Here is a 27,439-nt window from a genome sequence, read left to right as displayed (position 1 = left end):
CGTCTTCTGCATATCTGCAATGAACCCCATGAATGTAAAACATAATTTTAAAGGGAAGATTATGTCAGTAGATGATTGATTGTCTGATCCTCTAGTACATGTTGTCATTGTTCAAATACAGCAACACTGACATCATAGCTATCACAGGAATAATGGGAACTACGTAAAGAATATTTTGTTCCTATTCCTTATGGACTTTTTTTTTTTGTTTGTTTGTTTGTTTTTTGTTTTGTGGGTTTTTCTCTTCCAGGAGAGCACAGTGCGGGTAATATGGGCATACCACCACAAAGACATGGGAGAAGCAGGTCAAAACTACCATGGGTCTAATCGTGGAACAAAGAGTCTCCGTTTACTGAATCCTGAGAAAGAAGAAGTCTTATTTGCCTCTTTGCCATACTTTGACTTGACAAACAAAGACGTAAGTTACTCTGGGTTTTGGGTTTATGCAGAAATTGGGATAAATTTGTAGCCAAAGCTTTGGGCTTATGCAGCAGGGTAATGTGACTTTTATAATATTGTGTCCTTGCCCTTTTTATTAAGACAGGTGCCTGTACCAGACAAGGATACAACATACTGGTGCCAAATGTTTAAGATTCCTGTACAACATGAAAAGCATCATGTGACAAAGGTAAGTGACGCAGACTAAGCAAATTTACAGGAGTTTAGATAACAGTTATGCTTCAAATCAGTTCTTGCACTTTCAAAATTTACTTACTGGAGGGAAAGCAATACCTCTTGTCTGTCTTGGCAAACATGGGTCACATGTAAGTGTATGCGTACGTGTGTGTGCCCAGGACCTGACAATCACCACATATAGTGACAGAGCTCCTTTCTTTCCCTTCCCCTATATCCTCTCTTCCTTAAGAAAATAAGGTTGAAAATTGGTTTTGTCTGTAAATATTTCAGGCAAAGACAAAGTAAAATTGCCTAAAAGCATGTTCCATCGAGTTTCTACTTTTGTGGAAGAATTTAATGAATTTCTTTTAATAGAGAACAGTTTTAGGTTAAAAAAAAAAAGACAGAAGAAAGGTGAAGTTTGTTCAAAGGGCCAGGTTCTTATTTGATTCCAGTCACCCCTCTTGTGATTACCATAGTGGAGTTATGCCACCTGACATCAAATGAGCACAGACATCATTATCTTCAGCTGTGTAAAAGCCAAATATAGAAAAAAAGACAGATGTTGTAGTTTATTTAAAAATTCTTGAGAGTGTGTCAACATCCACACAAGGTTCAGTGCAATCCAAGAAGATTTCAAAACCCAGGTGGACAAACGTGTTCTCTTATAGCACATTTTATTTTCGGTTTGGGACTGAAAGCTGAAAACTTTGAAAACTGAAAGCACTGAAAGTGCTGGGGGGAAAGACAGTTCTCACATTTCTTCCCAGGAGCAATATACTGCAGACCTCTTAAAAGAACAACAACTTGTTATTGTTCTAAAATGCTTAAGATAGCATAGTGAGATAGCTCTGGCCCTCATTTTTATGTCTTCGAACCTATTAATGCTTTTATGTATACAATTGTATTCCATTTTTTTTATTATTATCAGTTATATTTCTCCAGTGCATTCAATAGGACTGACATTTTAAATTAACTCAGAGAACTTAACATGTGGTTTCTAGCGTATGTCTGAGAAATACCTATAGTATAACCTATATACCTATTAGTATACATACTATAGTAATACCTATATACCTACTCTGAAATATTGTGGGGTTCTGCACTTTATCAGAATGAAGAATTGCAATACCCAAATTTGTGCTTTCTGGTCCTCGATCTTTAATCATATTTAAAAACGATGACAGCTCTTTTCACAGATCTGTATGAAAAGCAGAATTTGCTTGCAATACAGTATATATATTGGGATTCCTCACTTTCTGCTTTCAAGTGAGAGAGCTTCAAAATAGTGTATCAGTCAGAATCCTACTTTCCATGTTAAGTTTGGTGGCAGCTGTTCTGCTTACAAGTTTTCTGGAAATATTTATTATTTGTATTTTCTATATTTATTTAAAAAATGCTTTTTTTGACTGCACATACAGCCACTCATAAAAAAAAAGGTTGGTGGAAGCTAAATAATGATTTTAGCTCAAAAATACACTGATTAATTTTTCAGAATAGTTTAATAATCTTTATTTTTATGATTATTTATGAAGAATATTATAATTTTAGAAATAATATTTTGAAGTCAGGAATTTGTTTTTTATAAAGGCAGAAATCAAAGTAGAACCCTCAGCTATTTACTGCCCTCAGAAAAGCAAACAAATTTCATCTTGCCTCCTAAAAAATGTTTAGAGAGAGAAAAATGATCACAGAAAGAAAGAATTATATACAAACACTTCCTTAGCATTTCTTTTCAGGGGCACAACTTACATATAAGTATATGTGACTTTTGTAGATGACACATAGAGGGCTGTTGTGGAATTGTACCTCTGCACTCATGCATACTGATTAAACATTTCCTAAAACCTACTAATAGACAAAGGATGGGGCTTATGGCTACTCCGGAGGATATTAGGTATGCAAACAGACTGAATTTCACTAAGAGGAGGACAATGAATATTTGGCCTGATCAAACTGTCTGTGTTAGCTAAATACTTAGATGTTGATTCTGGATTCTTTCTGTACACGATTTTCATTAAAATATCATTTTTACAGAAGAAAAAGAAAAGTTTTGAAAATGTTACAAATTCATCTCTGGTATAACTCACTCTAGTTGAGTACATATGAGCTGACTTTGGCCATTTCTGTCCTCCTGTATGATCCTGTTGAGCACTGAAGTGCAGTTCATCTCTTGTTGGGCCATGCATGCCATCAGCATCATGGAAATGTGTGCTTTGCGGTGTGCATGGGTAGATCTGCTGGTGATCTTGAGTCCCAGGTAGGTGCAACAATAAGATTTATTTTCATACTGTTCAGATTTTCTCTGTTCTTCCTTTATTCTTGAAAATTGCTCTGAGCATTTTATAATATATTTTTAATATATTTTAATAATTATATATTCTTAAAATACCAGTTTCATCAGGAAATCACAATATTTTAATGAAAGAAAACCACCTGTGAAAAAGTTATTCTTATCATTAAGGCTGGAGGCCAAGACTTTTAGTTATCTCTGGTTAACAAATATCAGATTCTGAATCCAGATTCCAAAATAAAAACACTTTTAAACTTCCATTGACCATGCATTATTTTGAAAAAATAGTAACTATATGTTGTCAAACAGAACATATTCAAAGCATTTACAAATAGATTTCATAAATACAATCTAGTGGGTAAGTGAAAACACTTGGTCCTAGTGTGCATCTACAGTAGTGTTTTAGTTTGAATGAGAAGCACACTTCTGAAGTGAATCTTTAAGTTATTCTTGCTTTACTCCTCCTTACTTTGGCATGGTTACTGCCATGGAGTAGTTATGGAGCTCATGAACTGAATCTCTTTAGATGAAGCTTAACAGGAGGGTGTGCACCAGGACCACAACAGGAGTTCCCCAGGTGGAAATGAGCCATTGGTCCCTGAAACCAGAGCAGTGCTTGTACAAATGAAACACTTCTGATGCTGAATAGTGAGAATGTCCAGGACACATGCTTTTTCTTTTTCACGATTTTCATGGAACAAAAAAAGTCCCCCAAACTGAATGACTCTCTGAGCAGTGAGAAACTTATTTTGCAGGTGTCTCTGTGTGCTGCCTTTGCCTTCCAGGTAGCTCAGACACGGTTCTCCACCTGATTGCTTGCATGAGGAAGCTTTTGGTTTGAAGTGAATCAAAGGGTTTGTTTGGGTAGTGATGGCAAGGCCTGGGTTCTTCTGTTAGCACAAGATAACTAGCATAAGGGAACTCAAAATCAAACATAGGTAAATTATTTAAGACTTTACGTCTTTTCTTTCTCTTTACATAATATTCATGCTACTTTCCAAGAACCTTGGGTAATGAGAAGCAGCATATTTTCATTGACTGTTCTTGATCAAGCTGTACTTCATGACATGTAAATTGTGTGAGAGATAAGACTGTAATCTCGTGTTCATCTCATAGGTAGAATAAGGACATGGGTAAGTAATTTCTCTTTATGTTGCGTTTACCAATGGAGAACAGAGCTTCACTGTGATAACAGGGCACCCAGCCAGGGTTAGGACCTTCTGTTTAATCTTCCTTTGTTTTATATCTCTTGCAACTTCTTCCCTAGGGAAGAGATTGTGTCTTCCTACATGTCCCTACGATGTCTTCTGTTATGAGATTGATGCCTCCAGGAAATCCTGGAGAAATAACTCATAATAACATTATGCTTGCTAAGAAATGAAACAAAGTAAGATGATTTCTCAACAGTTGGGCATAATAGTGTTAAGATTACCCAGATTACAACCAATATGAGGCACTGAGCTCGTTTTGTGACTCTGATGGAGTACATCATTCTTCAGCTTCAAGCTGCCTACCTGGCTAAGCAGTGGCTGCTTGAAAATACTTTAAACTTCTACAAGTTTTTTCTCCTGTGTAGTTTTTGATAGTAGAACCATTATCAGGTTAATAGGTCAATTTTTAAAATAGCAATATGCAGAACAGATGAAAGGGCTTGCTTGGAAGTAATTACAGAATTACAGAATGGTTTGGGTTGGAAGGGACCTTAAAGGACATCTAGTTCCAACTCCTTGTCACGGCAGGAACACCTTCCACTGGACCATAAATAGCAGGCAACTGACTTTCTTCACATCAGCTGTTTGCAGGATGGCTCCACAGTGGTCCCGGAGTGGTGGACCCTGACTGTTCTTTGCATGGGAGAGCATGCATTGTAGCCTGCTGCAAACTGCTCCTACAGCTATGTGTGCATTGGCCTGTTTAGCTCCTTTGAGCTTCAGGCTGTGGTATGTGCCTCAGGCTTACTACCCTGGGCTTTTTTACTTTTCTCACATAGAGCAGTTAATCAGAAGCTTTCTCAGAAGTAGCTTTCCTAGGAAAAAAAGCATTCCACTTATTAGCCCAGATTTTCCGGAGATGCATTTAAGGTTATTTCTTGCTAGGATTTTTACAGTTCTCTGTAAGCTTATTATTCTCACTGGTTCTGAGTGAACCTCTTAATCTCATCCTTAAAGAAAGTTCACTGACTGCACCAGGGGAAGGACCTCAGCTCCAGCAGGACCTTTCAGGGTGGGAGGGGGGACCTGCTGGTAGGGCAGACACACAGACATGTCCGTGCACCTACCTCTGCATAGCAAGGTTTCTGTCTTCCTGCTGAAGCTACTCTGAGAGCAGCAACCTGGGTGTGGAGATCCCTTGCAGGCAGAGTCTGTGCTGCACCAGGGCTGGGAATGGGGGCTTGCGGAGTGAGAGGTGCTGACCCAGAGGGGCACATACCAAAAAGGGGAGTTTCTGCAGCAGCCTCCCTCTTGTAAATCACACATTTTAAAAGCCTTTTATTGCTCTTTCTGTTTAAAAAGAGAGTTACTCAGTGGCAGAACACTGGAACTTCTGAAGTCCTTTAACTCTTGTCGAGGTGTCTGATTTTCCTGATATTCAGTGTGTGTAGATATGTGTGTGCTGACACTGCTGTGACAATTCATAAGACTGTTGATGTTTGGGGTTTTTCTGCCTGTTTGCTGAATTTATTTTCTGCTTACAGTGAGCTGGCATCATACAGATGTTTACCAGTGACATGAAAGTGAAAATTTGTTTCACATTCATGAGAAATACTTTGCAATCTTTCAATAAATACAGCTTTTGTTTTTGTTCAAAGTTTGTTTTTACCGCCTGTTCTACTTGTGGTTCTACAGATACAGCTTTTTTATTATTACTGTCCTTCTCTTAGGTTTCAATACCCCATGCCCTCTGTTAGTTTAATTGTATTGCTTACTAATATAACTGCATCTGCTGAAGTTTCATTACTTTGGCTTCATGTTATTCACAGCATTCCCATCTGTTCCACTGTTTTTTTCCTGCCACAATCAAAAAACCCTTAAGATACAGTATTTCCTCTACTGTCTCTAGATTTTCTGTGAATTGTACTACACTACACCTGGAAAATTGTTTAATGCTGTGTAAACTTCTGAAAACTTACAGTATACACTGGTGAAAGAATGATGTGTATATTCTATGTGCCAGACATGCCATAATTGATTTGTGTCAAGCTTTTCAGGTTCACTGTATAGCATGTCCATGCTAGTTTCATCACTCTGTAAATTCCCCCCCCCCCCCCCCCCCCATGTTTTCTTAATTTCCTTGCAGTATACTGTGTTTTCCTCAGGAAAAGTAGTTTCCTGGGCTTCAGTAGTAATAGTCCCATAGACAAAAACATGCTGGACATTGAATTTCACCATTAAGACTAGGAAGACCTGTTTAAGTAAAATAACAAATACAGTTGGGTAGTAGGGTCCCATTTAGCTGTGTCTACATGTCTTTTCTTTAAGGATTAGTCATTTTCCTATAGTTCCAAAACTTTGGGGATTTTTTGAAACTAGTATAGTCAGAGAAATGCTGACAGAAAGGCTGTGATGTGGCTGTGCTCAAGAACATAAAATACTTCAGGTTCTGTAAGAGAACATTTTTCATGGGATGCCCAATTTTAGCGGGCATTTGGCGATGAAAAGGGGGACAGTAGATTCCATTTTGCCAGCTGTTAAATGTTTGGATTCCTGTGTAAAACACTACTCTCACATTCATTGTTTGAACCTGCTTATGAGAGTGGAGTGAGGAGGTTGAGTGCTGCTGTGAAATGGAGAAGAAACCCCATGCTGGGGATTAGGCTCCATGGTCAAATGCAGCATCTCTCTAGTATGCCTCATAAATACTGTATTAAACTCAGGCAACATATTAAAGACAGTAAATTTCCAACCACAAAGATGGGCTTCCTTTCCTCTAACTTGACTTATCTACAGGTCTGAGCCAGCTGCTTAAATGACCTTACAGTGGCAGAAAATAACTGTTATTATCATCCCAGAGGAGGTGTCTGAAATACATGAGCTCAAGCATCCCTTGTATGGTTCAGTCTCTCTCCACAGATGGATGAGGGAACCCGGATAACCAACCTGAATTAGATATGTAGCTCTCCAATGGACAAATCAGGGGAGGCATGTCCCACCAAAATGGATTGTGATAGGGCAAAAGTTACAAAAATAATACCTTAAAAATTTGCCTTTAGGAAAAAATTTTCTTCAACCACAGCCCTATGTAATTTTTTGGCACTGAATTTAGGATGTGACAGTGAAAACAGGTCAAGCATATCACCAGAAAAAAACTTAATTGTTTAGCATTAGCTGAGAAGCAGTACATTGGGCATATTTTCATAGAAGCACCAAAGTTTTCCATTGTTGATCTCCTTGGAAAAGGGAGCCTCTTTTCAATTAAAGAAAGGCCTGTATTAGAGTACACCAGCAGCTGCTAGTTAATCTTCATCTTTAGTTTCAGGGCAATCTCTGATAAGGAAGTAAAAACTCCAAAAAAAACTTGTTGCCAAGGGTAACTCTGCTTTTTGACAGTGGAATGCTTTAGTAATACCAAAGACCCCAGTGTGAAAATACAAAGGGACTCCAGTTTAAGAGACTGATTGATTGAAAGCCAGAAGGGCAGCTTGTAGCCGTCAGAACTTAAATGAGGGCACTGATTTTTAACTTGAGTGATACCAGACAGTAACTACTTGTTGTTCTCTGGCTTGAACTTTTACGTTTTGCTAAATGTGATAACTCTAGCAAATTACATCATACAGCCTGACATAAAAAAATGGTCTGTATTTTCCTGTGTGTTCCCCTGCAAAGACATTTCAGCCTCAGTAAATTAGATTGGCAACCAAATGATCATCTTACGCTGAAGAGCTTGTAAGCTATCTGCCCTTTGATCTGGAGGGTTGTCTCTTCAGCGCAAGCCTGAATTGGCCATTGGTTTTTGCAGTGTTAAAGAATCATATAACTAAACTGGCTGGAAATTAGATGTTTCCCAAGGAACTGTCTCAGGAAATAACAGAAATACTGTCTTCTCTTGTATTCTGCTGAATTATTTCATATGTAAATTTATTTCATGTATTATTTAATTCTATGATCAAAGGTGAAACTACATATGACCACAGATATTATATTTCTTGGTGGGACATATTCTTATTTTGTATTAGTCTTCTTTCATTTCACTTGTATAATTTTACAGCATTATTTTTACTGCATTATTTATTCAATATTCAGTATGCAAAAACAATCTACCTAATTTTTATCGTCAGCAAACTAACATCTAGTTAATTTAATATAGTTGCTTTGATTTTTCTTTTTAAAATTAAAACCGCATCCATCCATTATGGCAATGTATGCCAGCATGTGGTTGGAAAATACATATTTTATGTTTTATGAGCATATTTTATGAACATGAGCCAGCAGTGTGCACTTGCAGCCCATAAAGCCAACCATATCCTGGGCTGCATCCAAAGCAGCATGACCAGCAGGTCGAAGGAGGTGATCCTGCCCCTCTACTATGCTCTCGTCAGACCTTACTTGGAGTATTGTGTGCAGTTCTGGTGTTCTCAACATAAAAAGGACATGGAACTGTTGGAACAAGTCCAGAGGAGGGTCACGAGGATGATCAGGGGACTGGAGCACCTCCCATATGAAGACAGGCTGAGAAAGTTGGGGCTGTTCATCCTGGAGAAGAGAAGGTTGCATGGAGACCTCATAGCAACCTTCCAGTACCCTGAAGGGGGCCTATAGGGATGCTGGGGAGGGACTTTTCATTAGGGACTGTAGTGATAGGACAAGGGGTAATGGGTTAAAACTTAAACAGCAGAGGTTTAGGTTGGACATAAGGAAGAAATTCTTTACTGTTAGGGTGGTGAGGCACTGGAATGGATTGCCCAGGGAGGTTGTGAATGCTCCATCCCTGGCAGTGTTCAAGCCCAGGTTGGACAGAGCCTTGGGTGCTATGGTTTAGTGTGAGGTGTCCCTGCCCATGGCAGGGGGGTTGGAACTAGATGATCTTGAGGTCCTTTCCAACCCTAACTATTCTATGATTCTATGATTGTATGTTATTTTCTGGTTAAATGAAAGTGGGAAGTACAAGGGTTAGATGACAGGAGCCTTAACTTAAAATATGACCAATGGTGGACACAGGTGTCGTGGTTTAAGCCCAAGACATAAATCAGAACCATGCAGTCTACCCCCGACATGTTTCTTCACTCCCCCCACTCCCAAAAGGATGGGAAGGAGAATCAAAAGAATGTAATTCCACAGATTGAGATAAGAACTGTCCAGTAACTAAGATATAACACAAACCACTGCTGCTACCACCAATAATAATAATGATAAGGGAAATAACAAGGGAAGAAAATACAATCCCTCACCACCCGCCAACCTTCTGGGTGGCTCTATTACATCCTGGGCATGACATGCTGTTGTATGGAATACCTCTTTGGTCAGTTTGGGTCAGGTGTCCTGTCTCTGCTTCCTCATGGCTTCCCTTCCTCCCTGGCAGGGCATGAGGCTCAGAAAGTCCTTGGTCAGACTAAACATTTGAGCAGTAGCTAAAAACATCGGTGTTATCAGCACTGTTCCCAGGCTGAAAGTCAAAACCACAGCACTGCACCAGCTACTAAAAAGGAGAAAAATTACTGCTACTGCTGAACCCAGGACAATCGGGAAGGGGAGGGTACAATTTTTGTGAAGCTCTCTGAATTCAGCCTCTCAATTCTGATGTGATTTGTGGGATGATCTTCAGGAGAGGATTGCTACTGATTAACCCCTTTTTCTATCATGTCTTTGTTTCTTCTTCCTCATTCTTAGCTTTATGTCTGGTTTTAGAGTAAGCCAATGATGAGGTAGTACATTGAAAATATGTGGCTGGGAACTGTAGCCAACTGATCAACACTTGTTACCATAGCAGGCAATAAATTATTTCAGAGTAGAATTAGGCCTTACATGAGCAATTATAAAGCATCTTCTTTGGAAATACCCGAAGAGCAGGTTCTTAGGTAGTAAAATCTGACTTGATGGGGCTTGCACAGTGAGAGGTGAGTGTCTGGATAGATCACAGAACAGATCTAACTTGGTCCTAACTAGCATTTTGGCATTGTGTCTTAATATCAACTTTCTAGTTCAGACAAGCCACTCAGCAGCATCATCTTTAGCAAATTTTCTGCAGGGCCACATTTAATTGGTCCAATGTAATTTAAGTGGAGAGGAAATTGCACTTCTGATCTGTTTAATATGTTTATCCTCAGTACTGACCTCACTCTGAAATCCCAGCATTAGCTACTGGGGTTAGTTTTCAGAGGATATTATGATACCCTCTTCATCTCTGCTTCCACTTGCAATGCACAGTAGTCACAACTATGTCCAGAGCATAGATTCATTGACTCCCAGGGGTAAAATTGAAAGAAAGAACATTAATAACAGTGAAAAAATAGACAGACAATAGTCAGAAAACACAAATCCACCATGTCCATACATAGCACACATGACATCAAAATCCACACAGATGACAGACAACTAAACTACAGATAGATGGTAAATACTTTTTGTTTGCACCAAGAGTGAAGTTTTGCCTAGTATGAAAACAATTTACATCTTGCATCTAAAATACAAACCAAAGAAAAAATCAAACAAAAACAAGTCCCGAACACCTTAACCTGAGAAAACATCATAATCTAAGTGAACTATTATAAATTGTAGACAAATGCTGTTTAGTCTCTTTTCTCCATCCCCTCATTTCAGTGACATTTTCATAACTATCTCTTGTATGATTTTAATACAATAGCCTCAAATGACTTCAAAAAAGCCATGTCATCTGAAAATGGCCCTTGTGTGACTTCATGGATGCTGTTCTGTTGTGCTGACTCAGGAGGCTGTGTCATTTCAAAATCATGAGCTTTGTGCTGTGCTTATTTTATCTCATGCAAGCTTTAGGTGCAGAGCATCTGGGTTGGTGGACTTCTGTATAAGTTCAGTATCTGAATACCTCAGGTCATTCTTGTATGCACTCTTTTGGTAGTTCTTTGCAGAAGTCAGCATTTCTTTGTCAGAAAACATGTTTCCTAACAGTTTGTCCCTGTCTGTGTAAAACAAGAAATGGACACGCTGTAAATTCTGACATGCTCTGTCTTCAGGCAAAGCTGTGTGCTCAATCCCAGGCAGCAGGAGAAAAAATATGATGTTATTAAGCTACACGACTGAAGGGTATGTTCTGCAGTTGTACAATAGAATTAAAACCTCTTCTACTGTCATCTCAAAAGAAATAGTTTCTTTTTATTGCTGTGCATGAATGATGATTTCACATATGAAAGGGAATACCTCTGCTGACTTTATTATTTATACTATTCAAATTATATGTTCCTCTTGAACATATAGAAACTGTTTATAGGCTACCAATTTTGGGTTCAGATCTGAAACATATTTGTTTACATATTATTATGATATTGTTTTCACAAGAAAGTAATGATGTTGCTGATTAATTGCCGATTATTTATGTTTGGAGTGTGTCAACTGCACTGAGAAACTCTGGCCGCACTGAAGACCACAACCACTCTGACAGTGTTTCTGCTGCTTAGGAGTGCAGTGGGTGTATTGCCAGGAAGTGTAACGAAAGGAAACATGTTTTTTCTTGACCTGAGTTTTTTATCAGATTGCTCCTCAGGGTTATACTTTTTAACTGTGACTAAATGAATTATCTTAAATCTTCAGACATGCATCAGGCAGAAACAGTATTTTATGAATATTTCTTTGAGGTATACTTCTTTTGGATTTTGCCTGAATTACTGCATGCCACTCTTTATGAGTGGCAGAGTTCCAGGCAATTAACTAGGAATACGAACGTAGCAATAGACTTGACAGCAGAGAGACCAAGAAGCCCTAACCATATCTCTAGTTCTCATTTTTAAATGTTTGGTTTTATTGGTTATTGTGTTGTTTAATTCCTCTTTCCTAATTAAAATATACATGTTGTTCTGCACAGTGACATATAGAAATTTTGGATGTACATTGTAATCATTAGCAGTAGTACATGGGGATAGAAAGATTTGCGTGATGTTAGATATATAGCCTCCACTCCAAGTTAACAGCACAGCAACAGTTAACTTTTACCTGAAAGTATGTATTCTTTTCCAATAAAAATTCTGCAGCTTTAAATGGAGGTATGGTAATTGCTTCTTAATGCGGTATACTAATAAAACTTAAATAAGAACCTTCATTGAACAAAGGAGTCACTGAATAAACAAATCCTTTTTTCTTTACACCAAGAACAGGAAATACCTGTGCTTTAACTAAGTATTTTCATTCATGTGGCAAGGACTTTTCTCCATGGTAATGTTAGATTTTTTTGTTATGTGTTTTAAAGTATACCCAAACCAGGTTAAATCCAAATGCCAACAATATGGCTTATGTCCTCTATTTGAATCTTGCTTTGTAAAAAAAAACCTACCTCCACACATGTTAAGGACTGAATCATGCAAATTTCAGTGCCGTAAGTTGTATGGAACCTGTATTTTTGGTCTGGAAAATTTCCATCCTCCAAGGAAACCTTACCTAATCACATTACAAAGGTTGAGGGTGGTTGCTGTTACCTGGGCTTTTTGTCATCTCCATCTCTCTTTTATTAAAATATGAAAATCAAGATTTCACTGACTGCACAGTTTATATTTTTGTCCAGCTGAAAATGTGGAACATATGTGTGGAAATAATCTGGGGGAATATTTTTACATTTAAGGGATAATTCAAATTAGGCAGTGAAGCTTCCTGTTTTACATAGATGACCATCAATGAACCAGAAAAAAAGTGGCTTTGCTCTGCCTCCTGTAGTTCACTTACCAAAATACAGACTTTCTAACAGTACAGACTTAGAAGCACTTGGGACAGAGAGTAATTCTGGGGGCTTTGTTAGTAGTGAAGACTTAATTTAGTATCTGGTTTGTACAGTGAGGAAAACAGAAATGGGAACTTAGCTGTGTATGTGCAAATGATACCGCTGGTCTCAGGAAAGATTAAGGCAGCTAGCCCATGCTAGACTGCAGCTGGGTGAGTGTTGGAGGCATCTCTTTCAGCTCCAGCTATCTGTGGAATTAATTTAATGCTTTCTGACAGACAGGGTGGGGTGGGGGCACTGGGAGGGTGGTCCCTGCCTGACCCCGGGATGCCTGAACTCCAGGCTGAAAGTCTGCAGCAGATTAGTGGCCCAGATGTGATGCTGACCTAGGCAGACTTTTTGACTGACATGAGATAACTGTTAGGTTGTTAGGGTTAAAATCTTGGTATATCCAAGAGTCATGGACTTCAACATCTACCCCAGCTCAGAGACATATTTCCAGCTCTTGAGTCTTTGCTCAGCACACCTCTGGGTTGTGTGCAAGAAGCAATGTTAGGCAGCAAGTGACTGGTGTTTTTCTTACAGAACATTAATATGAAAATAAAATGATATTGTCATTGAGGGGTTTTTTTTTGGAATGCATGGAGATTTTTTTGCTGAAAAAGACGCAATTTATAAGCCAAGTATTCTAAGTATTTGCTTTTCTGAAGAAAAAGCTAAAATCTTAAAAGATTTATTAGATAAATATTTGTTCATTCCACAGTTACATTTTTGAAAAGGAAAACTATAAAAAATCTTGACAATTCCTAATAAGAAGACAATGTATATATCTTTGAAGAGCTTTTCTAAGTCAGACAAATATTTCAATGTATGCACATGATAGACATTTGTGAGAGAACAAAGATGAGAGTAATCATTAAGAAGGTAATAGCTCTTCCTGAGGTTGAATATAGAAAGGAGAGACCCTATAAGTTCATATTTTGCTATAGGAACTCTCTCAAGTAAGTTCAGCCAACACTCAAGTTTCACAACCATCACTTTTTGGTCTGAGTCAATCAGACACAGCAATCTCATATAAGTAAAATAACCAGCCACAGACTAGAAACTCTCTTAGATGCAGCAGAACCAGACAAAAATCTCATGTCAAATTTCCACTCTAAACTTTGAGACTAAATAATAATGTTTTTTCCCTGTGTCACCACCAGCTACATACTGTGCTGTGTAAGACTGTGGCTTTATTAATTTATATAGCAATATGCCATCCCAAAGTGTCTTTAAAATATAAGATTAAGTTGAAGCTACCTCTTGAGCCAGAAAAAAGAATGTTTTTTTTTCATTGACATTTGAGTGTAGAAGCATCATTGCAAGAAGATCAACAGCCTGTTTCCATTTTCATACATAAAAATAAGTCCAGCTTTTTGTTTTGTGACATTCAGTGGCTTATATGTTCTAGCAGGGACACTATGGAGAGACTATGGATATAACTTACTCACTTTCATCATTCGCACAAGCAGGCATGAGGAACAAACCACAGCTGTTAACATCAAAGAAAGCAAAGCAAATAAAAAGGGAGAAAAACAGCAATAAGCAAGAAAGACCCAGCTTTCTGGAGATGTTTTTCCCTTGTTAGGGAATCCACCTTTTTGGACCATTTGAGCTCTCTGCATTTTTATCCTGTTTAATACATCGTACACACAGTATCTTGACCCTGTTTATCAGCAGCTTGAGATGAAAGGCTCTATTATGTTACAGTCTTGGCTTGGTATTTTTTAAGAAACAACTGCATGTGGTATGTTCAGTTTGTGCAGTAGGCAAAGGGATAACAGGAAGTAGAGAAGAGAGGAAGGGAAATTGCAGCTGAATAACCCGGCACTTGCAGATGTAAGCATTTTCTTTGTGCATGTGATATCAGCCTGTCGACTAGAATAGGGTTTCTGTTAAATTAACAGGTCAAAAGCATGCGTCCTATCTGTTTTAATTTGGTATTTTTCTTATTTTCTATTTGTTATTTTCTATTCTTTGAAAGTATTTTCAGAAGTACTGAGATTCTGATGTACGAAGAGTCACCATATCTAATGGTATGATGAAAGGAGCTCTGTAAAACCTCTTAACCTGTCTGACAAGTACAGGGCATGCTAACCAAACACGATAACCGTAACTCATACTTTTGGTAGCAGAAGGCAGTGTCTTCATTTTGCATTTGAATGCAGTGTATTTTAAATTCCTCTTTCTCTAGAAACCTTGATTTTATGTGGTGGGGGACTATTGTGCATCTACTATTTTTTACTTCTTGTTAGTGGGAGTCAGATAGGTTCATATACTTCAGTGTGTTCCGTTAGATCTTTTTCACCCAGGCTTTCAAGAGAGGATGCAGAAAGCAAATCATCATGAATAATAAAACAGGAGCTTCTTTCTGCAGGTTTCATGAGAAGCAGGAGATATTTTGTCTTGTTGCATGCACTTATTTTTTGCAGGCCCAAGTGCTTTTGGCATTTTGGTGCAGGGTGGATATAGGGCTTTTGTTCTCCAAGCCTCTGGCAGTTAGGAAATGTCAAGCAGAAAATGCACTTTGCCTTCAGGGGAAGAAGTCACCGAGGTGCCCTCATGGTGCTGTATCTCTGCAGGCTTATTCACAATATGACAGAGAGATGAACCCTGACAGCTGTGTTTTCCTTGCATGTCAGCAACAGTGGATGGATGGAAGTGCCACAGATGAACCTCAAAAATGAGGTAAAATGGAGAAAATAGGGAGTTATATGCAGTTAGGAAATATCAGAGGATTTAGCAGCTGCTCAGTTGTGTGAAGTCAAGGCTTATTGTAAGGTTTGTGTAGTCCTCTTTTATTTTGTTACAGGTAACTTCAAACATTGCCTTAAAGAAGAAAAAAGGCCACTTTCAAAGTCCCAGTACTCTGTGGATGTTTTTCTTTCCTGTATCATTAACATCTAGAATTTCTCTTCATGCGTGTCCTGACTCTCTAAATGAACCTGCTGCTCCTGCCTGCTAATCAGTTACTGCAACTTGCAGTTGGTGCCAGCAGTCTCAGATTGGGCAAGCATTTGCCCTGGCACTTTGCTGCCAGCCCTGTGAACCTAGCCCTTTGGTTCTGGTGCTTGTTTTCTTTAGTGGTGATAAACTCCTTGGCCGGGGATGCTGGTTGCAGTAATTGCAGAGGACTCAATCAATTGACTAAGCTCACAGTGACTTTACTGAGCCATTTCTCACCCTAATTCCTCCACCTTTATAAGGGAAGCAGCCATAAAAATGAACAAAAGTATAAATTCTGGAAAGGGTAAATTAAAATTAACAGGTTTAAGTCTGGGTTTTCTCCCACATTTGGGGAGTAGAGAGAAGTATTTGGGTCATCTCTAGCAGTTTTTGGTGAATTTGTTCCAGCAACAGGAGGAACATATCCCCTCCTGCTGCAGTATGTATTTGCCAGAAAGCAGAGTTCCCTGGAGCTGCTGCCTTACCTGTCCTGGGCATCACCTCTCTGTTCCTACCTGCTAGTAGACAGATCACAGCTTAATCTTCCTGTAATGGCTGAAGCAGCAGGAACGATTTGTCCAAAATAAGGCATTTTCAAGTACTTATTTATTCAGGGCTAAGGTTTCCAATAAGCTATGTAAATATACAATAACGGATGTAGGTACAGTTTCATGACTCCTTAAACAGCTTTCTATAAGCAGATGAAGTGGGCTAAACTGGGCTCAACAGGGCTAAGCTGTGCTGGACTGGTCTGAATTGGGCTAAACCCTGCTAAACTGTGCTAAATAGGTCCGAACAGGTCTGAATTGGGCTAAACTGGGCAGAACTGGGCTGGGCTAAATTGGTCTGGACAGGGCTAAACTAGGCTGGGCTAAACTGGAATGGACTGTGCTAAAGTTGGCTGTGATGGGCTAAGCGGGCTGGGATGAGCTGGAATGGGCTGGACAGGGCTAAACTGGGCTGTGCTGAACTGGGGTGAAGTGTCTGAACCAAGATAAACTGGGCTGGACTGGTGTGCACTGGGCTAAACTGGGCTGGGCTAAGCTGGGATGAACTGGGCTATAACTGGGCTAAACTGGTTCAAACTGTGCTAGGTTGGGCTACATTGGTCTGAACTGGGCTAAACCTGACTTAACTGGGCTAAATTCGGCTGAACTGGACTAAGACAGGGTGAACTGGGCTGGACTGGGCTAAACTTCCCTCAACTGGGCTAGACTGGGCTAAATGGCGCTGGGCTTGGCTTGGCTAAACTGGGTTTTCTTTTTCTTGCTTTCCAGGCAGATCGTTGCTAGTATCAAATGTTTCTGAGCGATCATTCCAAGGGTGGGAATCCTGTTGGGCTCAATGGTTGTATTTTGGCTCGGGGGTGTGTGTGTGTGTTGTAATCCGAAGGCTCTGCAGATAGCAGGAAAATACTCTTTGAAACTCAGACTTGCCAGAACCAAATTCCCTTGTTCAACAAGTCTGAAATTAAAGAGCCCCCCATCATCCAAAGCCTGAATTCCATTAAATACAAAAATCCTCTCCCAGGAATGCTGCTGTGATGGTTCTGGGACTTGTTAAGAGGAGCACCTGGCTCTTCTGGGTGCTGGTACACAATAGCTAGGGCATGGGCTTCTGTTACTATTGGAGACAGTGACACTGAGCAGCCGTGGGGAACAAGTGCTTCCGGCAGGAGGGATGGGAAGGGGGACGTGGTCCCATCTGCATCCCAGGACAGCAGTCCTGCCGCGATGCGACTCCCCCCCTTCCACTGCCGGGCTGCCCCAGACCCCCTCGGTTCTCCGCCGTGCTGAGCTGAGCCGAACCGTGCTGAGCTGAGCTGAGCTGTGCTGAGCCGAACCGTGCCGTGCCGGGCTGAGCCATGCCGAGCCGAGCCGTGCCGTGCCATGCCAATTCTGTCCCTACCCATGGCAGAGGGCTTGGCCCTAGACAATCTTTCCAACTCTAACTATTCTATGATTCTATTCTCTGACTTATTTGATTTCTCAAAACAGGACCTCCGTAGGGGTTTTGGTGGGCTTTCTGTTCTCCAGGGCTAGGTCTCACGTGGGGAAAGAGACCCAACGGTTACAGCTCATTTTTCTACCCCAGCTTCATTTTCACACCATCTCTATTGACGCTAGAACCACATGAACATTTTCCAATGAATGGCTGAGGTGAGTAGCTCCGAGAGAGGATGCCTTCACCACCGGAGCGGGAGGAGATCAGCGTCCAGGAGCCTCACCTCAGAGCGGTGAGAACCACCAATGGAGGGAGCCTCAAGTCCTCCACAGGACTTGCCCAGGAGCTGGCAGCTAGGCTGATGCGAGCAGCTGACTCACCAGGGGCGGAGCCAGGAGAAGCAGCATTAGCCTTGAGTGGTAGAAAACTTGCCCCTGCGAGCGCGGCGAGCAGGGCGGGTCGAGGCAGGGATCAAGGCAGTTTGAGCGGCAGTTCGCGTGGGATGGTGAGCACTTGCCGTATGACCAGGGCCCAGCCTGGGAGCTCTGCTCTGGCTGCCTGGTGGTGGCCAGCGTAGGCATCCAGACAGAGCCGATGAGAGGGGAGGTTGCTGTACAGAGCTCAGAGTGTAGAGAGTGCCTGCACTGGGCTTGTGAGGGAAAGGTGCAGAATGGGCAGGGCTGCGCTTGCTGCTCCCTGATGGAGGTCCTCCTCCAGCAGGTGGCAGAGCTACGGGATGTTGTCACTAAGCTGCAAGATGTCAGGGAAGCTGAGAGGAAGCAGGACTGCTTGCTCCAGGCCCAAACAGCACAGGGGCCTCAAGATTCCCCTCTAACTCATGGAGGAAAGAAGGAGGCTGTTGATCAGGGAAGCTGGGAATTAGTAACAAAAAAAAACCAACAGAAGCAGGAAGAGAGCAATTAAAAGCAAGGGGCTTCCTCCTAAATCTGCTGTACCCACCCAGAACCGCTTTGCTGTCCTGCAGGGGGCTGATGAGGAAATGCACTTGCACCAGAAACAGTCGGCTGGTGCACTGGTACAGAAGATCTCTACTGGTGCTGCCAGGAAAAAGCAGCGGGTTGTAGTAGTAGGGGACTCTGCCTTGAAAGGGACAGAAGCGCTCATCTGTCGGCCTGACCCGGTCGCAAGGGAGGTGTGTTGCCTACCTGGGGCACGGATCAGGGATGTTGTGGAGAGGCTGCCTGCTCTAGTAAGTCCCACGGAGTATTACATGCTTCTAGTGATACATGTGGGTGCTAGGGATATAGATAGTAGTAGAAGAACAGAGTAAATAAGGCTGTGTTTAAATGCGAATCCAAATAAAAATGAATTGCTTACTGAAATCTGCAGGGTTTACCAACTGTTATGTACTATGACTGTCTTCACTATTTTTTTCCTGTATTTTGCCCCTTTGCTCTAATTTATCACAGTAAATTATTATTTTTTCACAAGTACTCTAAAAGTTGCAGTATTTCCCAAGACAAAGTAACAAGACAGTCGTGCTTACTTTTTGGGGTTGGTCCACTATTGTTGTAACTAGAGATGTGCAAAAGCAGACCTCAGTATAGTTTACCTTTCAGTTTTGTGATTTGGGGGATAAAGTCTGTCAAACAACAGAAACCTTTATGTTTGAAAAGTCAAAAAACTGGAAACTTTGAATGTGTACATTAAACAGTCCATGTTTTAAAAATGAATGCCCATAGCTAGAGATGAAGACTGGTAAAACTCTGTTAAAATGGGGATAACCTTATAGGAGATGAGCCCTACAGACTGTGTTGTCATTCACTGAAGCTACAGGTACTCTGGAAACCAGGACAGCCTAATCTAGATATTTATTTGTAGATACCTGCTCTAGAAACTAATTTGACACCTGAGACTACTTATGTGTGCTTAAAATGCATTGGCAATATGCTGAATTTGGCCCCATATTTGAGAAGCTTAGTCGTTGTTCATCATTGTTGGGGAGGCTGGCTGGAAAACAGGAATTTTGTTTATTTGGAAATTAAAAAAAAAGAAAATGTTTTGGAATTTCTTTTCAGCTTGGAGCAAGCTAAGCCCTTTAGAGAAAGTGAGAGAGAAAGAGAGGCAGCCGAAATAACCAGCTTGTTTAAGATAAAATAACAAATGGCTTAGTAAATAGGGCAGCACTCACCTGGGATGTAGAATGGCATGTTTAAATCCCTGCTGCACTTAATCACTACAATAGAAAATGAGTTTCTATTCTTAAATTTTCTTTTCAGCTGAAGTTATTCTAGTAAGTAAGTACAGTTAACTATTCATCAGATCAGAGAAAGCGAACTCAAAGTGTCTAGGGCGTATGCTCCTCTTTCTTCTTTTGTTTCAATCAAAAAGAATGCTGTGAGCCTTAGGAAGCTGACTGTTGAAAATCCTCATATGTTTCTGGGAAATGAAGAGTTTGTGATTAATGAGATCTTCTTGAGTTTTTCTTAAGATTTTTGTTAATAGATTTTTACCCACTCCTAATAGCTTCTTTCTTCTTTAGCTGTTTAATAAGGGAGAGGGCAAGGGGGCACCTCCTTAACCAAGTTGTGATAAGATGTGTAAAAAGTGTAACTTTGCTGCTGCTTTTTAGTATTTACTTGTGCTTCTAAAGAATGTTAAGTTGTCCTACAAGATTCATCAGAAAGATGCTTAAGGCTTTGTTCTGTTTGTTTTTCGGGTTTGGGGTTTTTTGGGTTTTTTTTGTCTTCACTAAAGTAAGCCGAACAAAACTACTTTCTGAAATGCTGTTATTGTTTAGGTAACTGACACTAAAAACTAATGACAGGATGTGAGTTTCTAATTTTGGTGGTGTCCCATTGTTTTTGGGGAAGTTGGTTTTGAAGTAGTGAGTGTAAGCACAGCAGGTGCTGGGAGCTTGTAGCAGCAGGCAGAACCATTACATGTTGGAACAAAAATACTCTTTTTTTTTGGTAGATATGGGATAATATTCTCATAACCATTTTCCTGACTAATTTATATATTATGTGGAACTTCAGAATTCTTGAGATATATGCAGCTATTTAATATAGAAGCTGCCTTGATATGAGTTTATATTGGTTCTGCAGTGCTTGGATAAATATGTGTTATATGATAGAGCAGAAAGAAAAAGCTGAAATTGATTTCTCAGTCTTTGTCAGCCTGACATACTTGGGAGTAAATTCTTATCAGATGGAAAACTGACTCTTACAGTCTTCAAAAATACCTTTTATTTCCATAGTACAGTACTTCATGATGATGGTAAATGCTAAGTGAAATAAGGATTACTGAGAGCAGTATAGAAGTTCTCTTGTGAAGTATTTCAGTCTCCATCAGAACAAAACTTTGGTGCATCTGTGTAAATTGGCATCCTTCCACTGACTTCTAAGTGCAGTGAAGTGGGTGGTTTTGGGTTGTGCACTTCTTGGACAGACATGCAGGTACTCAGCAGCAGCTGGACTCCCTGAGAGCCTAACTTCAATAGTATTTTGTGGATTCATATCAATGAGGGTGGTCCTGATATGCACAGGCTCTGGTTGCTTCTTCCTGCCGTTGCTCTTTTTTAATTGGTTTAGTGGTTTGAACAAAGTGCAGAGAGATGTATTTCTGGTAACAATATTGTGCTGACAGTATTTTAATAATGGAATAAACTGTTCTTGCTCATTCTATTCTGGTGCTCTGGCATGTTTGCAAAACACATGGATGTAAAGTTAGTATGTATAGGATTATTTTTTTCCCCATTTAAAGTATCTTCCCTTTTCTAATATTAAAAGGCAATACTGCATGGCATCATCTTCAGATGTGCATTGTCAAAACCTTACTTTTTTGTGAAAACATTAATGCTTATCTAACTCGAATATGATAGAACATGATGTAATTTTTGAAAGTAAAAGCAAGGGAAGAACTCCTTTCATTTTAATACTGTTTTCTATGTGCTGATATTTTGTAGAATATTATCTTCCTGAAAAGGAATTTTTTCCCCCAGAAGTATTCATGTTTGCCCCAGGGATGTCATCTCTGACAGAGATGATTTAACATCATCCATCCAAGTAGAGAGTTAATACTGTTACATGGGAATAAAATAATTTCAGCCTACCCTGAAGTTTGTTGGTCAAATTATACTGAGGGCACACAGGCACCCCTGAGAGCCCTCCAGCTCATCACTGCCACAGACAGACTGCAGCACCCAACCTCTCCGAAATGACTTCATGTTAATAAAGTCTTTACAACTGAGCAGATTGTAAAATAATTCTAATTTCTTGTAGATGTCAAAAAAATGTGAAAGTCCATCTTGAGCTGTTGAGGAATGGGGGGTATACCTCCAGGCTTACCCTAGATGTACAGAATCTATGAGTAGCTCTAATTTGAAGTAGCACAAAAGAGGCAGAAACAGGGGTGAAAAGTTCTGTGTGGTTCAGATACTAAGCTGGTTGACCTGAACAGACTTTCAGCTGGTTTGTATCCTTTTCATGCTGGAATGTGCCTAAACAAGACTGGACAGAAAAAGACAAGTGACAGAGCAAGACTGGGGTGAGAAAAGAGAGAACAAGATAGATGGCAACAGAGGGATGCACTTGGGCAATGAAATTTTCAATGTTTGAGGTTGCAATGTTGAGTAAAGTCTGAACCTAACTGCAATCTATTGTTAAGTCTCCTCTTTTAAAATAGATGCACCATATAATTTTTAGTTCTGTCTGCATTCCTCTGTTGAAATAGTCAAATCTGAGATGTGTTTTCTTTCTTTTTCTTTTTCATTTTAACATTGACAGGTTGAGCCATTGATCCAGAAAGGCCACGAAAATTTGGTGCACCATATCCTGCTCTATCAGTGCAGCAGCAATTTGAATGACAGTGTGCTGGACTATGGGCATGAGTGTTACCACCCCAACATGCCAGACTCTTTTCTCACATGTGAAACAGTAATTTTTGCTTGGGCCATTGGAGGAGAGGTAGGATGAATGACTGTCTAACATGGTTCATCAGTGGGGCTTTAGGAGGGTGTGTATCATACTAAACTTGTTTCTAATGTATTAATGATTACTGAATCTGTCTGGTTTTAAGTATACTCAATCACGATCCTTAAATGCCTCACCAGTAGGTCTTAAATTTCTTATTGAGTATGTTGACTTTTAAGTATGAAATACAATGATCATCCTGAATGACAAGCTGAAAGTAATGGAAAGAGTATAGAGAGCTGATGCCTTAGGGAAAGAAAGGTGGACTGGGAGCATGATAGGCTGTTGCTGTATCAGCTTGCCCCGTCTAATACGGGCAGACTGCCTCCAGCAATGACCAGTATCTGATACCTCTGGAGAGTGAAGAAAACAGAGTCTCCGATGACCCCAGGCTTTGTCTTTAGCTTATTTCGTATGTTAATTTAGACTGTAGTTAATGCTTTCAGCTGACATAAGGCAGCATTACTGCCAAAAGAATTCCACCCCTTCTTTACCTCCTTGATCACTGTGTGCCCACACAAATGATGGTGTGGGCATAGAGGGGGACCAAGGCTGATGATAGTTTCTGGAGCCTTTGTTTGTCTGTAGTCCAAAGCTGTCTTCAAATGCTGCAGTGTGAGGAAGCCAGAGCTGCTATACAGACCCATCAGAAGAAGTTTAATCCACTGTGAGCATTATCCCTGATGTGTGCTTTGTGCATTTTTGCCATCAGCTATGCTCTGACCCAGTATTTGTACTTTTAACTGTCTTAATCTAAGTGAAATAAAAAACTTATATAAATAAGTTATCATTTCACAAGCACTATGGAGGCTTTTGCAAGGAGGATCCCATTGTTAAAGATCTTTAGAGAGGAATCTGACAGATCTGGGTTACATTGAGGTTTATTCAGAGTATTCAGTTCACTAAATTCAGTTCACTCATACATAGGTGGTGATGATAATGAAATGGAGGTAATAATCTTTATTACCATATTCTACAATTAATTCATTAATGTCCGCCAAGCTTTAGAAAGTTGGTATGTCAAACTGCACATTTCAGAAAGTTAGAATCTCAAATTGCATATTGAAATATTAGCTAAAAACTATAAAATTATGCAGATTAATTCCTATAAAAATGAGTTTGGTAAATGACTTGACTTAGAAGATACTAGCAATTTTGGATGGAATCAGAAGTGAGCTTTTGAAGTATATCTGCCAGTTATTCCCACTTCCCATGCTCTGTTTATCATCATGAGTGGTTTAAGAACTTGCAAACCCCCCTTTGGGATGAAGTTAAACTGAACGTGCAGGGGTGAACCTAGCACCTTCCAGCAATAAACAGGGCTCAGTGCCTGGGGTCTGACCACAACTTGTCCTAAGAAGCAACATATGGGGATGGTGGGTCCAGTACAAGCTGTTACACTGTACAGAGCTACTTTTGCACTACGTGGCTTGCTAATGTAAATATAGCCATGAAGATCATCTTTATTGTTCAAATAATTTACTTGGAATGCACTGATTTGTGCAGGAAAAATGCTCCAATAACATACCACCTCAGTATTCCTTGGAAATTACTGCTTTTAGAAACTGGGAACATTAAAAAATTTAGATTCACTTTTTCAGAAGGGTTTTATTGTCAGACTAACTGATTGATGATGCAATGTTTATACATGTAAAATGGAATCTTTCTTTTCCGCTCGAGGAATAAATACAGGATAAATAGTTATAAGATCAAAGGATAAGGCAGGTTGGAAGTGACCTCAGGAAGTCTCTAGTCTAGCCTCCTACTCAAAGCAGGATCAGTGGTAAGGTCAGACCAGTTTGCCCAGGGCTTTATCCTCTAGCAAGCATGGGATCTACCATTTTATATTGACATTTTATTTAACACATTGACTATATAGTAAATGTATTATACCACAATGCCATGTTCAGAAAGTTTGAAATAAAGTTACCCTTATAAATTTTATCATTAATATGATTGCAAAAATAGTCAATGTATCATAAAAAGAAATTGACTCTTAATCATGCCAAAAATACCTTAAATCTGTATGTGTGTGATGCTTTCTAGGGCTTCACCTACCCTCCTCATGTTGGCTTATCCATTGGCACAGCAGCTGACCCTCTGTTTGTTCTTATGGAGGTACATTATGACAATCCATCATATACAGAAGGTTTGTACCCTTACACTGTTTACAACATAGGGACTGTTGTGATAGGACAAGGAGTAACAGGTTAAAACTTAAACAGGGGAAGTTAGATTGGATATAAGGAGGGAGTTCTTTACTGTAAGGATGGTGAGGCACTGGAATGGGTTTCCCAAGGAAGTTGTGAATGCTCCATCCCTGGAGGTGTTCAAGGCCAGGTTGGACAGAGCCTTGGGTGACATGGTTTAATGTGAGGTGTCCCTGCCCATGGCAGGGGGGTTGGAACTAGATGATCTTAAGGTCCTTTCCAACCCTAACTATTCTGTGATTCTATGTTTCTGTAACATGCAAGATTGGAAAATGTACTAGACACAAATGCTTCTCATTGCATTGCACAGCAAACAGAGCAAATACAAAACTAAGGCTTAGTTTTCTCTGCTCAGCAGTTCTGGTCCCAGTGTTTTTCTCACTGCACTCAAAAGCTTACTCTGAAGTCAGGGTAAGATTCAGTTGTACAAAGAATTGTGGACCATGTGAGTACATCTTATATCAGTACATTCTTCATGTTACCTCTCTCCCTTTTGCTGGTAAATCCAATCAGATCAAGAGGAAGCAGCACACACCCAGACTATGAGACAGCAACACAGAGAATAAGACTTTTATTTATTTTTTGTAGTGCTTTTTTATTTTAAATTACCTACCAGAACTGTAGGCAGCTTCTGCAGGTATAGACTCTTTTTGCTAAAATATTCTCTGGGTAAAACCAGTTTATCTTAAAAGATAAGCTTTTCATTTGTAGTGGTGTTTTTTTAATATTCTGTCTAAAATTCATTTATATTAAGAAGAAGCAAAATGAAGAAACCATGGAGCCCCAGAAAATCTAGGGAACCTTGAAGCTGACTTTTGTTCTGAACTTCTTTTGTTCTGAAACAAAAGTTTGTTGAGCTACTGTACCTGAGAATATTCTGGTGATTGCTATATATGAACTGAGTAAGGTGCAGTGCAGTACAGTGTAGTGACCTTTATTTACACCCTCATGTGTTAAAATAAACTCTTCTGTGTGGGTATGGTGTTCTGTCTTACTATTGTTTCCCCACTTTGTGTTGTACCAGATGAAATAACTCAAAATTGTTTTATTTCATGACAGACTCTCTCCCTTCAGCACACACATTTGCATGGGATATAGTACATGTCATTTGCATCTTTGATGTACGCTTTCCCATGAAATGTTACCTGAAAGCCTGAGAAGTCACACGCAGAAAATCTGTTTCCAGATTGGTGGTGTCCCTAAATTCACCATTTTGGTTTAATTGACTGTGCTGTGTGATACTGTTGTTTTAATTCAAGTGGCACACAAAAAAACTGGCGTCGGTAAATTTTGTTTCTTTTTTAAGCAATGGGGACAATTTTGCCTTGCTGAGACAATCCCAGGTGAGCACAGGTTCTTGCCAAAGACCTAGGAAAATTCAGACAGAGCAGGGTGTTGGTAGCCCAGGTCATGTATAAACTATCAATAGATTCACAAACACACAAATATAGCTAAATATGTAGGTGGACAAAATAAATTCATATAATTTAGACTGTTTAAAACTCAACCTTTTTACAGCAGGCTTTGGTTCTTTAATCTAGCTTCTGAAATCAAGAGAAGTCCTTGAATGCGTGCAGCACTAAAATCTTCTGTCATTCTCTTGTTTACTTTATTCAATGTGCTGTTATTATCTTCAAGATTGTGATTAAGGGAGCCAATTTTCATGGATAGTTGATGTTTTCTTAATTTGGCATATTGTAAAAGGGATGTATTTCATCATCTGAGGTATGCTGTAACATGACAAGCAATCCAAAACAAAGGAAAAATATAATTAATGCTAGGGCTCAAGGTGAGTGAATAGATAAATTCAGAAGTAGAAGAAAACAAATGGAAAATGAAAAAAACCCCACAAAACCCAAAAACAAAACCAAACAAACTCATAACAACTTTAAGCTATGGTTTAAATTGAAGGGAGTCGAACTTAAGGCGTCCTTAATGAGCTGGTCTCTGTCATTAAATAAGTCATTTGAAAATCATAAATGGAACCTTCTGAGGTCTTATTATTCCTTGGTGTTGTTTGCTTTTCCTGTGTTCTAATTACTGTTCTCTGAGGTCAGTGTTGGATAACTTAGCAGAAGAGGCATGAGGGCTATGGATAGCACATATTTTTCATTCACATTCAACACCACAGATATCAAGATACCATGTTTAATAACCCTTCTGTGGGCTGCCCCTATTTATTACTTCCTGCATATGGTTTGACTCATTTCCAGGTTATTGAGGTTGAGTCCTTGATTTTTGTGTAAAACACTTAGGACATACTTAGAAAAATGTGAAAAAATAGGATTTTATATTATTTTTTTAAAAAAACCCCACTGATTTACAGCCACAGCTGATTCTGTTCTTTTGTTGCAGGCTTGATAGATAGCTCTGGTCTGAGGCTAATTTATACTCCGGTTTTAAGGAAATATGATGCTGGGGTTATTGAAGCTGGTCTTTGGGTCAGCCTCTTCCACAATATCCCACCGGGCATGCCTGAATTTGTGTCAGAGGGTCACTGCACACTGGAATGTCTAGAAGAGGTATGTCTCCTGACTGAATCCATCAGTTTTCATCCTTAGAAATGGTTTTGGACAGGCACTTTAACTTCTTGGGAAGATTGATAGCTACCTGTTAAA

General features: G+C 39.7%; 1 protein-coding gene across 3 annotated transcripts in view; it reads left to right on the top strand.

Moving 5' to 3' along the window:
* Positions 1–27,439, top strand: part of MOXD1 (monooxygenase DBH like 1) — a 58,676-nt gene that overhangs the window by 18,454 nt on the left and 12,783 nt on the right. For all 3 annotated transcript variants that reach the window (XM_031054034.2, XM_031054037.2, XM_031054036.2), the window contains exons 3-7: positions 251–418; positions 545–628; positions 22,426–22,605; positions 24,658–24,760; positions 27,177–27,343. In XM_031054034.2, the coding sequence (XP_030909894.2) occupies positions 251–418; positions 545–628; positions 22,426–22,605; positions 24,658–24,760; positions 27,177–27,343 (702 nt within the window). The remainder of the gene's footprint in view (positions 1–250; positions 419–544; positions 629–22,425; positions 22,606–24,657; positions 24,761–27,176; positions 27,344–27,439) is intronic.

Source organism: Melopsittacus undulatus, chromosome 3 (assembly GCF_012275295.1).
Source record: "Melopsittacus undulatus isolate bMelUnd1 chromosome 3, bMelUnd1.mat.Z, whole genome shotgun sequence".
NCBI lineage: Eukaryota > Metazoa > Chordata > Aves > Psittaciformes > Psittaculidae > Melopsittacus > Melopsittacus undulatus.
The sequence above is the reverse complement of the archived record's forward strand: the minus strand, read 5'-3'. Positions and strand labels throughout refer to the sequence as shown.